Genomic DNA, 14,659 nt, shown 5'->3' with positions numbered 1-14,659 from the left:
ATAGAAGAAATCAAATTTTTTTCTACAGAAACCAGTCACCCCCTTACACTTTAACTACTATTTTAATTGTTGTATATTCTGATATACCTGTTGATATATCAAAAGCACTGATAGCAGTTTTCTGTATTATAAAATCAAATATGAGTTTAATAAATTATCATATTCCTTCGACTTTTCTGTAATTTATCATCAAAAAAGAATACAAATGCATTTATTTCACTTACAGTGAAATGAAAAATGATTTTGTAAGTTTATATTTTTCTGTCTCAAACTTTTGGTTTTTTCAACAAAGCTACTTCTATGTCAGGTTCAAACAAATTCTTTCAATGATGAAAGGCTGTTATGTCACTGTCAGCCAAATCATACTAGCTATTGAAATTATACTCAAAGCAATTGAAAATAAATTAAAATTTTGATATCTCACTTTCTCATTCTGGTTTTTTTAACCAGACAGTAAGTTTAATTTTAATTTGTTTTGTACATTTCCACATTTTGACATTATAAAAAGCAAGTTAGTTATAATTATTGTGGTGCTATTTGGTGGAAAAAGAATTGATTAGAAGTTATAATTTAAAAGTAATTGTACTAGTTTACAGTGGTGGCAAATACAGAGTATATCATCTGTTCAGAAAACAAGTAAAGATAAGGAACATTTAATAAATTTAATAGCAGAATAGCTAAGTAAAGAAAAAGAAATACCATCATGCATATTACCTCTGACAAACAATTTATAAAAATAAATTTTAAATTATGTTTATTGTAATTTAAAAAAAAAAAAACATGTAACATTATTACAAAGTATGTAACGATTAAAAAAAGTCAAATAAAGTAGAAAAGTGGAAGTTATGTGACATAATTTATATATATATTACTGTAAAAGTGTCGTTTGGATTGTGTAGTTAATGTGTATGTACCGACTTTCAAGTTTTGAGGTTGAGGCTGTACGAGAGCGCTACCTTTATTATAAGTCAACTAGGTGTAAAGTAACCAATAAAAGTATAGCTGCCAGAGGCCACAGCCTTAGTGAGTAAGAAACCGGCAGTCGCGGTGTTGCAGACGCAGACGACGTTTTGGTGTCGCTTTTGTCTGCCGTTTGTATTTTTTTTTGTTTTTTTTTTTATTGTAAGTCATTTGTAGTTAGTGAAAATTACTTTGATATTAATGTATTATTATGGCAGAGACGTTTACTTACTTCATTTGTAGGGCATGTGGAGAAAACAAAATAGTAGAAGGTATAGCAGTGACTCTACCCATAATCCTTTGCGAACACACCTATTCAGTACCAGTGCTACAGTGAAGTCTTGTTTATTGCTAGGTTTTTTCTCATGTTTAAATTTATGAAAACCGGCTGTTTTAGCTTTCTATCGGTGAATATTCGCGGTGTTTTCGGTGTCGTTCAGTGTGCTGTTTTGTGAGTGGTATTTTAGCTGCAAAAATAGGTAATTTCGCAGTGAACGAAAGGCAGCAAGAGTCTGATTTCTGCTGCCTGCCCATAATACATTGGCCTAATGTCATGGGTTGCTTTGGAAGTGCGAGCTCAAAGGCGGACCAAGAAGAAACTAAAAAGGGAAAGGAAACGAACAAAAAGATAAACCAACAGTTACAAAAGGATAAGCAAGTTTATAGAGCGACTCACAGACTCTTATTATTAGGTAATTGCAATAATCCGGCAGTATATAAATGGTTTACAGTGCCTTATCTGTCAGCCATGTTGAGCCATTGGCTCTTTAGTGTCAATTTTCTTTACTAATATCAGGTTTTTCGTGTGTTTATAAAGGTGCTGGAGAGTCGGGTAAAAGCACAATTGTGAAGCAGATGCGGATATTGCACGTTAACGGATTTAGTGAAGAGTAAGTACAATGTTATGTCAGAAATCATACCTGACAGCCTTATTCTGTTGTTTCTGATAGATTATTGCATTAGCCTATATTTCCATTTATGTAGAGTTTAGTCTAGAAATGCTATGAAACTTTATTTTCTTCAATTTTAAGTTAGTGAGGTTAGGGGAACAGTAGCAACATTGGGGTTTTGATTAGTAGAATGTGGAACAACTCCATCGTAATTAGATTGTTAGTATTTATTATTTGAAGGGGATTATTACTTATAAATGAAAGAAATTAGCACTGTGTTAAATTATATTATATGTCATGGTAATTTTTTATTTTACGTTGATAATATTTACTTTATAATTGCATGAAGGGACTACTTCATTACTAGTATATTAGCCGAGTTTATTCCATATTACAGGTGTGTTTAGTTCTGTATTGTCATCCTGGTTTCTGCTTAATTTTGTTTGTTTCTTTACTCATTTCTAATTTTCTTTTTCTTCATAGAGAAGCTGACATTTCTTTAAATTAGATATTTATAAAAAGATTGAAAATTAAATTAGATGATATGATGATTTTTGAAATTAAAACCTTATTTTGCAAGAAATCTTTATAACTACATAAAAGATTCAGTGGTGTGTGTGTGTGTGATATATAAATATAGAGCTTTAAAGTTATTTTTTGTGGGAAGTTATTGCTAAGATAATGTGCCAATATTTTATTGGAACTGCAATCATCAATTATTTTTTATATAATTACGTTTTATATAAATTAATCTTGTTTGAAGGTATGCTTCTAAAATGTTTTTAATATTCCTAATGTGGAAGTTGCAATCTGTTAAACTTGCAAACAATAAGCAAAACTCCATGGACCGATGAGATGAGGATGATATAAATAATGAAGTTAGTCTTGTACAGAGTCAGACCAACCATTCTTAAAACATGATTGATTGAACTCCAACCACTTACGAACAAAAATATCCATGGTGTAGTATTTAGATCCTAATAAAAGTAAGTCACTTTTTCTAGGATTTGAACCTCAGAACTTTTGACTTCAAAAATCAGCTGATTTGTGACAACTTTACACTTAGACCAATCTGGTGGGTTTGTAAAAATTAAGCATTTATTTAAATCAGATTTTAGTAGTTGATTAGTTAATTTTTTAATTTTATGCTCCTATTATCTGACATGTTTAATCTACCTTTTAGACGTAATTTACTAATGTAAACTTAATATTTATTTCTTATTATCTTTTTTCTTCATTCTACATTCCAGAAAAATTATTCATTTTTTATTTTTATGAATTATTTATAAATATTGAAACATGATTTTCATTTTGTGCAGTCTGTGTTGTAACTTTTTGCCCTTTCGTTGTTATTCTCAGTTATATGTTAATTTATTATTGATCAATGTAAAACCTAAATTTCTTCCTTATACGTGAAACATCTTATGTTCATATTTGTTAGGTCACTAGTAGCATTTTATTTTAGGGACCAATACTTTATGTTCAAACAGTTTGATATTTTTGATTCTATCAATTGAAATCAACTGATAGGAATTTTAGTTGGTTCTATATTGTTTTCGTGTTTGAATCTCAATATTTATTCTTTGTTCCCCTTTCCCCTAATAGCATTGGCATCAGGTTTTTGACAAATCTTTTCAGCCCTTAATTTGTGCCTTCCTTTACATTTTACAAATTATCATTTCTCCTCTGTATATTTCTAACCCTTCTTGCAGTATATTTATTATAAAGAGTGCATATAAATATTTAAAAGAGAAGAAACTATTATTGAATATATCCAAATTTACTAGGAAATCATTTGCTACTGTTGTGCTATCCTTTGTTAATTATCCACAATGGATGAAAACGTTTTGCATTAGTCCTGAAGTTTTTAAAGCCAAAAAATTTTCATTAATTCAAAAACTGTTTTTAAATGAAAGTTTGTTTATAATTTTATTTGTTATTTTAAATTGGTTTTGTAAATGTTAAAATTATTCTTCTTCGTTAATATTATATTTTTGGTGAGTGAAAACTTAACTCGTTTACAGTGATATAGTTGTGATTACGTTTTTTTTTTAAATTGTTGAGAATTTTATGTTGTAAAGTATCCATACTTCAAAGGAGTTTACCAAACAATAAAAGAATTATTGTGTAGCTAGTGTAAAAAAAACAAAAATTATTTTTTTGTCCAAAAAGATGTTAATTTGCTCTGTCATTGTTTCTTATATAAATATTTTAATGTTTGTCCTAATGTAAGCGAAATATTAGACTTATATCTTGAGACATAACTGAACTAATACACTCACACTGTCATAACATCTGTTTCAGTATTTTATTTTCACATCCAGATCAGCTTTCCTTCTTTCATGAAGATACTATATTGTTGGTACCCCATATATCAACAATATATATATATATATATATCAAATTCTATGACAGCTCATTTTTTACTTAGAATTTGAAATGTCTGATTTCAAAAGTTTTGATATATTAAAAAATTATACAGATATTTTAAAATTTTCAACTGCCAATCTTTTTTTTTACGTAATAAAATGTTGAGTATTTCCTTTAAAAATTATTCATTTTAATAATAATTTTTAATTCAAATAGTTGAATTTAATAATAATGGCAACCACAATTTCTTTCCTAAAACATTTATAAAAAGTAATATTTATAGTCATCAATCTAATGACCTGACTGTAAATGCAAACTTAAAACATTACAGTTGCATGAAAACAAGTGATATATAGACAAAGTAATCGTTCATATTGGCCTTATTACAAATTATTGTTTTATATGTGCATGGCTTCAGTTAGTTATATTTTTAATCTAGTATCTATATATTTAATCTATGTATTTTCAAACGATGCAGTTTCATTAAATATTGTGAATAAATGTAGGTTATTTATGTGTTTTTGTCTAAAAAAAATTAAACAAGAAAATAAAGTAACTTTCAACGAGCTTAAATGGAAGGCATTATGTTGTATTTGTTTGTAAATTACTTAAAATATTTTATACATAGCCATTGTAGTAATATGCAAATATATTGATAATTAAAAGCCTATTGTATTCACTGCAGGTTAACTACAAAATTAATTATTTTCTTATTAAGTTTAGTCTTGCTTTATTAATGAAATTCCAATTGAAATTATTAGATAAAAATTATTTTGTAATAAATCAAAGTATTTTGAATATATAAGTATAGATATATATTAAAATATTAAATAATAATCATTCACATTGAAAGGTTTACTCTACAAGCTTCTAATTTTTCTTTTAAAAAATTCTCATTCCTTATTTGTTTTAATATTTGGTAATTATTTTTTATTCAGAAAATAAATTATATAATCACTTTATAAAGAATTAGTTACATTGCACCATTACAATTTGTCACTTACAAACAGAATGTTCTATTAACTGCTGGGAGTTGAGAAAGTATTTTTTAAGGTTAATTAAAATATAAATGATGCATGATCGCAGGAAAATTGATATTTCTTAATGTGTTAAGAATTTGTTTCATTAGTTAATGCCCAATAATCTCTTCAAATATGAGATTACTGATTAAACAAATATAATTGTAATTTTTTTATTTTTAGTTTTTAATGCATTTCAGCAGATTTTTAGTTCACTTTCAGCTAAAGTGTGTTTTTCTGCAGTGTTGAAGCTTTTATACTGCTTTTAAATAAGTTTTGAAACTTGATTAATTTCAGTGTAACAAAATATGTGTAAGCTAGTTTCTGAAAGGCTGTTTACATGCTGGTCACTAAAAGTACCATCACTACTCGAAGAACCAAAGGAGGTTGTTGAGTTTTAATTTGGAATCCGTATTTTGCTTTTAACCAGTAGTTAAAATCTGAGCACTTATTCTAAAAAGTGATTTTTAGAAAATGATCTGTCTGACCTTTTGTGTAGCTGTAACTACAACTCACAGTTGACAGTTGTTTTATATAACTTGAATGCTTTAGTTCATCTGTACATGTTTGTGCCTTCAGATTTTGAGTGTATGTAAAATTTACCTCAAAAAAAAGGATATAAAAATTTAATTTTAATAAACTTTATATTTCAGTTTTGTTTAATATAGATGGGGAGCCTATTTATTTTTTAGTTTATAAATTATACAAGGACAAAGTAAATTATTTTTATTCTGGGGGTTCCATTCATTTTCTATTGCATTTTACCAAATAATTAAATTTTACAAAGATAAAAATTAAAGTTTTATAAAAATACTAATATTAGTGATAAAACTAGTTGTTTTATCTGCCTCTTAACTAGCTTGATAGCCCTCTATTTTTTTCTATTCTATTGTGACAACCTACCTTCTACATCCTATATATTCAATTATCTGTTTTGCGTATTTTAATCATTGTCTTCCTTCACAATTTTTGTCCCCTACTCCTTTTAAATCATATTTATTGTAATGTATCATAAAGTTGATGTATGAATATAAAATTATTCCCTTTTTCAAAGATAAAAAAAAAAAATAAAAAATTACATAAAAAGATAAAACGTGGTTGGAATCTGTAATTATTTGTGCAATTAACAGAAAAAATAAATTATTGTTACAGAAGGGAAAAGACATTGATTTATTTTTAACATCTTGTATGTATATGCATTATTTTGAGATTATTCTTGAGCCAGAAAAATAATCAAAAAAAAAATTAAATAAACATTTCTTTGGAAATGCTTTAATTTTTAATTATAGCTGCCAAAATATTTTGCAATTTTTTTTGCTCTGTTTGTTATAATGCTGTACTAAAATTTTTGAATCCTAATTAACTATGGTAAAAAGTTAGTGATTATATGTGTTATATTATTTGATCTGAAAAAATATAGTTTCCAAAACTGTAGCTCTAATTTTCAAAACTATAACTAATACTTATTCAGAAAAATCATGTATACCTCAACAAAAAAAAACATGCCAAATAAATATATAATACCAAACTAAAGAGAATTGTTTTTTTTTTAATTAGATTTTTTGAGTTTTCTCAAAAAAAATATTAGAAATTTGTTTCTGAGAACCATTTTTTAGAAATAAATGTTAGTATTGCGTTATACTATACTTAAGAGTTTGTATCAGTGCTGTTTTATATTATCTATAGAGTAAAAATCAGAGTGAAATCTTTTGGAGCTGTAATTAGAAAACAAAGAATTTCCAGATCTATGTTTATAAGATGTTTTTCCTATATTTAGCTGTAGAATCTTATGAAATTGAGCCCTGTTCTAATATGTATTTTATAAATCCTATTCACTGTTGAAAGTTGATAACCTAGTAGGTATTCTGCTAGATTGTCAGCTTATGTTATTCAGTAATCTATTTGTTATCTGTTCCAACTAGTCTATCCATTTCTGTGGAAAACTTCTCAGACGTTTTTGTCCTTAAAGTTTTCCTTGAACATGGATCTCTAGGTTGTTTACCTACCGACTCACCTCTTGTCCAAAGAATTACAATATTCACCAATAGCATATGGAGAATACTCTTTTTGAACATACATTTCTTTAAGGATTGATTGTTGTCTTCTCCATCCACAATTCCCTTTAGATCTTCCTAAAGATCTTATTTAAAAAGCATCAAATATATATATATATATATATATATATATATACTTAATAAATTCGCATTAATATAAGTAGGCAAATCATAAATGAATAGAATACACAAGTTTGGTTTTATAAATTTCCCTTTTTTTTTACAAAGAAACTAATTGAAAAGTTGGATTAATTTATTGCAAATAATTTGATTCTTTTGCACTTTATATTATAGCAGTGTTTGGGAACGCAAGTTGCAGCAGCACTTTCTCACATCAGAGTTGCTTTTGTACTAAACAATCATAGGTGAGGGGCATTTATGTGAAGTAATTTGAAAATATGTACTATGATCTGTGCAATTCTTATAACATCATTGTCTTTATATTGTCATGTTAAAATGAACCTGATTGTCCCCACCAAAATTGCATTTAACTCAAACTCATACAACCTTATGTTGTACTATTTTATTATTTATATAATTCATCATTACCTTCCTTTCTGATGTGTACTTTTTTCAAACTTAACTTTTCCTTTAACAATGAGCTAACACCATTTGTTAGTGTAGAATTCAGTTTTTGTTGCAACTAAAACTACAAATATAATTGCCAAATTATATTACTAGTTTTTTTTTTTTTTTTTATTGAAATGTTAACAAATTTTTAAGTAATACTTCATCTTTATACATATTAAGTAGTAATGACCATAGGCTACACCTATGCCCGATTACTTTCTCTACTACAGTATTTTTTTATGTAATAAATAAGTTACATTATTCTGTAATACTACTTACTACAGCATAATTATTACTATCTTGTTAGATTACTTTAAAAATTGATATATAATTAATAATGATACAGCAGTTTGTTTTATAATTTTAATAATTCTTATCTGTGGTTTGAGTTCAGCGTTTGCCTCTAGTTATTTAAAGAGTTGGTGGAAGTTTTTTTTTCTCTAAATTTATGTCATAAGTAAACTAACTTTAATTAGGTTTAGTTGTATATATTATGATAAGTAGGCTATATATTACAGTAGGTTGTCTTAAAGTTTGATTAAGGTATTCACTGTCATATCTACAAAAATATTGATAAATGCAAATGTATTTTTTATTAATTTGCTAAATATTATTGGAAATTGTTAAGTGTTCATTATTGTACTACTTAATAATTTTGTGAATTATTTTTGGTAGTTAATAGGTTTAAGGAGTTCTTTAAAATAAAGTATTGTAGTGGATTGTATTGTTTAATATCAGATCCTTTTAATTATTTTAATAGTTGTTGCAAACCTTTAGCCACTGCATATAAATAATTTTTGATCATTTGTAAAGAAGTGTTTTACTTCTTAATAGCCTTTTATTAATCAATTTTTCTGTATTAAATAAACTTCAATTGATTTTGTAAATTGCTTTATAAATGATTAGAACATGTGTGTTAGCTTTGTTGATCTTACAATAACATATTTAAACATTTCTAAACAAAACAAAGAACAAATATGATTAAATCGGTGAACTTAAAATTGACAAAACCCCAGATTTGTTAACATTTTATAAGTAAAATAATACAAAATCACAATTATCCCAAGCAATTTCATATTTTGTGTTTATTTATGACATTAGAAATAATTTATTTAAAGTAATGTGAAAGAAATTAAAATAATGTATAGGCAGATATTTAAGGACCAAAATAACCAATGAATCGCCAAATGGATTTTGAGAAAATTGCTAAAAATATCTTCAGAAATGAAGGGTTTTATCTAATAATGAAGATCCATTAGGAATTTCTCAAGCTGACTAATTTTTAATAATTCTGCTTTGAAATTTGCAAAGTGGTGCTTACGAAATCACAAGTTACAAGCAAAAGTAGTGCTTTTTTGCACTTTACTTAATTATTGATTGATTAATTCTTTGTTATTAATTTTGCCAGAAAATTCATGAGAAATGGTTACAGGTTGTAGAATAACTTACATATTAGCTTCTTTCTCAAGTGGTGGTAGCAAGTTAATAGGTAAAACTTGTTATTTTATGAGAGTAAACTATCCAGAGGATGGTTCCATATAATTATTCAGGAGTTTAGAGAAAACTATGATTTTGCTTGCTTTTTTCATCCAACAACTGTGCTGCCTATGACAACAAACTACTCATATTTGGTGTAATTATATTCATAATGTGGCAGCCACTAAGACTGACTGTAATACCATCAATACCATAATCTCCTCCTCCTGTTAAATTTGATCTTTCTCTGGTAGCACCAAACACCTTATATGCAATGTGATTTGTAATTTTAATCGTTTAATCGATAATTCAGTTGCCTATGCGGAAGAATGAAACTTCTTCATTCACTGCAAACAAGTGGCCAATACTTACAAGAATACTGCCCTGTTGACATGTAAGTTAACTATCACTAAGTTAAGTGTCACATAATAGTAAAAGACCATTGATGGGAAAGAGAGGCTGATGTAGTTCAGGGACCATTGTGAGTTTAAATCAGTGGACTTGAAAAATACAAAGTCTGGCAGTTGCCAAGAGACACCAGTCACAGGACTCTTGACATAATATTGTCATTACAATAAGGGGGGAGAGGGGGGCTGATGTGCCTAACATTCTGGTTAGATTTTGTTCTCAGATTTGTAAAGCTGAGTCGCATGCTGTTGGAATTTAGGTCTCCGGATTGACCAGGACTAAAGGTAGCCCAGATATTGTGATGTATGGCAATGTTGTATGTGTGAGAAAACCTCATCGTGATAGATGTTATAGCTTTTAGTTCATTTAATTTACTAACTGGCCAGTGTTAATATTCATCACGTTAAACAGTGAATACCTTCTTCTTTTCAGTTGTCAATTTTCAACTTTTGTATAGCTATTTTATTTCATGTTATTTTGTTTATATACTGATATTAGGTTTGATTCGCTAAGGCTCTGGCATTTATTCATTATTTCATTCGCCTTCATATAAATTCATGCATGAGGTTGTACTGATTAAAATAATACAACATAACCGATGAAAAAAAGATATATAAACTTAAACTCTCTTGTAAAATTTTGAGTTACACCAGAACATTTCCAGGAAAATTACAGAAAGCTTAGAACTTGGATCGATTATTCAAAAGCTGATTGAACAACATATGTGCATATGGTGACCGATTTAGTTTACTAATGCGATTGTTTAGTTTACTAAACAATCATATTACGCTTATTGATAACTGGCTAAATACAAGCATGAGAATTAGAACCAGGAGTCTGAGACACCTCTTCATTTTCTCTCCATCTTGAGCAGCTACCTTTGATATAAAAAAAGATCGTGTCTCAAGTCCACCAGAAATTATGAAAAATTATTTGTTGGAATTTTTGGAATTGTCCACTGCTTTATAATGGATGTCAACTTTAAGTTTGCAATAGTTTTTTTTGAAAATCTTTGTTTTTGAATAATCATTTTCCCCCTCAAATAAAAAGTTAGAACGTTTAAATAGATGCACTGCTTTTAGTAAAATAATTGTTTCAAATAGCTATATGAATAATAATGGTGCATGCTAAAACAATTGAATGTTCTACTTGAGCTTTTTACGGAGATGTCGTTTTTAAGTCGAATAACCTGATGTATGCATCGCTATAGGCTTGTTTGTGCATTCAGATGTTCTTGTTATTTCCTACCGAGGAGATAGTACATCCATCTCACAACTTAACTTTCTTTTGACCCCTTTTGGAAAGCATCAACATTGAGATTATGTTTGATACTATTTTTCATAACGATAATGATCTGAATTTTCTGTTTAAAAGTTTATTTTGGATTTTAAGCTGTTTTATTTTATGGCGTCACAGTTTTTTAAATTATCTTTTCTTTTTGATCCTATTTTATGATAATTTAACTGTTAATATATTAAATATTTTATTATTTCATTATCAAAAATGTTGAAATTCCAAAAGTAAACAAGATTCATAAAGTTAAGTAACAATAAAATCTTTCACACATTTTGAGTTATAACCAGTTAAATTCCGTGTGTGATAAAATCGTTCAAAGAATGTATTAAGCAAGACTTTCTTTGAAGAAGCTTTCCTTACATTGCACTTTTTTTTACTTTACACCATTTACAAAATATCAAGTTAAAAGCATTTGTATTTTCACTTGGTCAGTGTCATTTGAGTTGCATTGATTGTAAGGTAGTAGTAAGTATAATGGATGTTGCTAAATATTTAAATGGCTTTTTAACCTTTTTTGACTTTAATTTCTTATGCATACCATATGTATACGGGTAAATATTGTCAAGTGTAAATCATTTTTGTAGTTTGCCTTAATTTTTATTAATCAGGTCATCTTGCATCTCATAATTTCAGCGTAACAAGTCTGTTATCGAGATTTATAACGTGTGGAATTTTAATATTGGAGATTAATCTTTGAAACCCATTTCATGTGTGCATATGCATATGTTGATATTGTGTTAAGTTCTTTAATAGGTACATAATTGATTTATCGATTACAGTATAGTAGTAGCTATATAAAATTAAATCAAGTTTACTAATTTATTTTTTACTTTGTAAATAATAACCACTTAACTGTCGTCGACTTAAAAAAATGAGATATGAAGTATCTTTATTGCAGATTGTTGATTTTATAGCTATAAATATGTTGATAAAATGCTCACATGTGTTTTTTATCAATGCACTTTGTAGTACTTATGTGGTTTTTATAATACAGTAAAGAGATTAGACTATAGTTTGGTAGAGTGTGATACGTGAAGAAGAATCTTTTTGTTGTTGAGGAATTATAAAGATTTTTATTATTTTAAATATATACATATTTTGTTATAAGAAAATGTATATAGATATGTATGAAAAATATAATTATACTTTAAGTTTGATATGAATTTAGTGATAAGAATCTTTGTATGATTTCTAGGTTAATAGAAAACCTAGATGAAGGAAATTTTGTTATCTGATTTATCAGGTATATGATGTAGCCGTTTCCTATTGCAATTTTGTTGGATTTACCGCAAATTTTACGTGCATATTTTTTTATATTTCTCCGCTAATAATTTCTTCATTCATAGAATAATGTGAATATTTTCATTTCTGTTTTTCTCATCTTTTCCTGTAATTATGTGACCTATTAAATTCTTCTTACAATGATATCTAAGAATTTATTTTTTTTATATTATACTACTATTAGAGGAAATTCTAAATAGTATTTATGACTGTGTAATCGGTCTATAAATTGCACTTTCAGATAGCGAGTATAATTTGAAGGTTAATCTGTTATGCCGTTCAACATTACAGATGCCTATTTAATTAGTTTTGGTTTCGACAAAAGTAATATATTGATATCAACTTTTTTTCTATAGGAAATTAATAATTAATATGAAATTATCGTATAAATAAAAAATTATTATGAACTGAAAATGGGGAAACAGCTTTATTTTTTAAAGAAAATATTTAATAGAGTTTCCATTTTTAAATGTGGGCAGTTATTGAAGAGATGCTGTAACAGGAGGTCACATTTGAAATTAGCTGTGAAAAACCTTAAATGGCTACTATTTTGGTTAGGATTGTGATAGTACAAGGTATTTTACATCAAAAGTTTTGTTTTCATGCCCTTTAGAAACACTTGTCACAACTCTACCCTTTCAATTTAAAATTGTTCAGTTACTCTGCTTTGGGAGCTTAAAGTGTGATGATGCACCTAATTTGGCTAGCTGTATTTGGGTTACTCTTCTTATCTTATATAAATATATGAACTTTATTAGAAAGATATTTGTTACCCGCTACAGTTAAAGGTAAATTATTACCACGAGTTTAATGCAGAGTTAATTGCTTCTCTCTCTCTTTGTCCTGATTATTGCAGTATCTATTTTATTATATTCTCTACTAAATCACAAAAATTATGCGCCAGAAAATCCAAATTCGTTTCAAGAGAAAATCCAGCGTTTCAAGAGCTGTTAGGTCTTACAACTGTCGAGGAATTTGAAAGAAAATTGACTCTATTAAATGGTCCTTATTGTTCCACATAAATCAATATACCTGTTAAAGGATGTTCCCAAAATTTCATCTTTGGATACCGTTAGTAATTTAAACCGTGATTTCATACTTTTAAAAACTGCAACTTTTAAAGGAAGTTGACGAGTTTCCGACATAATGTAACCGTATGCCAAAGAATGGCAAATTTACTTTTGATCACAAAATAGTGAGCTATTTTTCAAAACTTTAAGTTAGTGGAAAAAGGCACTGTCAAATAAGTAAGGAAATTTTAATTGTATCTATCCTTCCAGAATAATCCTACACGTTTCTGGTCAGTGGTATGACCTAGTATTCTGCATATAAGTAAAAACCTGTCTAGTTTAGGCCAGAGAAATAGGCCTTATTTCTTGTGTTTATTGGATGATACATTTAAAAAAATAATATATCGACTGTAACTCGCCGAGAAGCTATGTAGTTTCAACTAACCTTGTTGTATTTAACGTGTAATAAACCCAAATGGGAGATTAAAGTTTTATATAAATTCTTTTTTAAACATCGGGGCCTGTTTTCTTATTTACTTTTAATGATTCTGCACTGATCTGCAATTACTCCAACATAATTTCGTAGTCTAACTCAAGGCAACAGACCAAGAAAGAAAGAAATTATTAATTAAATTATACACTCTGGAAATAAACAAGTAAAAATCCTTGTAAACCTTGTCTATCAAATTTTTTTCCCGTCTTGAAAATATATTTACCGCCCGATAGAAATCGTTTGAGTTAGCTACATAAATAAACATTTCCAAAATTATTGTAAAATAGGACTTTTCGCGTTAAGAATAGAATTTTAATATTCTTTTTTAGCAGTTAAACATTTCTTAGAAATATTCATTGTCAGAATTTTTCTTATGTTCTTTATGCGCCTTTCTTACTGCCTTATATAATCTACATTCATAGGAAAACCATTTATTATTGTAAACAGACCTATGAGCTTTCCTGTATTTTACAATCGTTCCTACCTCCCGAACTACATTCGACTGAGTTAAACGAAGGTATTGTTCTGTTTTTGTGTTGAACTTCTATTAAAATATATGTATGTGTGTATACATACATACATACAGAAAAATTAAGGACGTAAGTAAAATTAGCCAATTTTAATAGATTGGCAATTACATTAATATAGTTTTTAATACTTCACCTAACACGCCTACCCTTTCAGATATTACCTATCTTATTACTCCCGGTAATTAAAAGCAGAAGATTACATTAAACTTGTAGTTTACATAGATGTAACACGAAAAAGAAAGTTATAGGAAGAAAATAAAAATTACTAACATACTTTAAGAAAAGATAATAAAAAAGCGAAA

At 27.8% G+C, this 14,659-nt stretch overlaps 1 protein-coding gene across 2 annotated transcripts in view; it reads left to right on the top strand.

The window, feature by feature from the left end:
- The first annotated feature begins 1,037 nt into the window (after positions 1–1,037).
- Positions 1,038–14,659, top strand: part of Galphas (G protein alpha s subunit) — a 187,972-nt gene continuing 174,350 nt past the window's right edge. For both annotated transcript variants that reach the window (XM_075359410.1, XM_075359419.1), the window contains exons 1-2: positions 1,038–1,652; positions 1,778–1,850. In XM_075359410.1, the coding sequence (XP_075215525.1) occupies positions 1,514–1,652; positions 1,778–1,850 (212 nt within the window). In that variant the 5' untranslated portion in view covers positions 1,038–1,513. The remainder of the gene's footprint in view (positions 1,653–1,777; positions 1,851–14,659) is intronic.

The sequence above is a fragment of the Lycorma delicatula genome, chromosome 1 (assembly GCF_047948215.1).
Source record: "Lycorma delicatula isolate Av1 chromosome 1, ASM4794821v1, whole genome shotgun sequence".
In the NCBI taxonomy this organism is placed as follows: domain Eukaryota; kingdom Metazoa; phylum Arthropoda; class Insecta; order Hemiptera; family Fulgoridae; genus Lycorma; species Lycorma delicatula.
The sequence above is the reverse complement of the archived record's forward strand: the minus strand, read 5'-3'. Positions and strand labels throughout refer to the sequence as shown.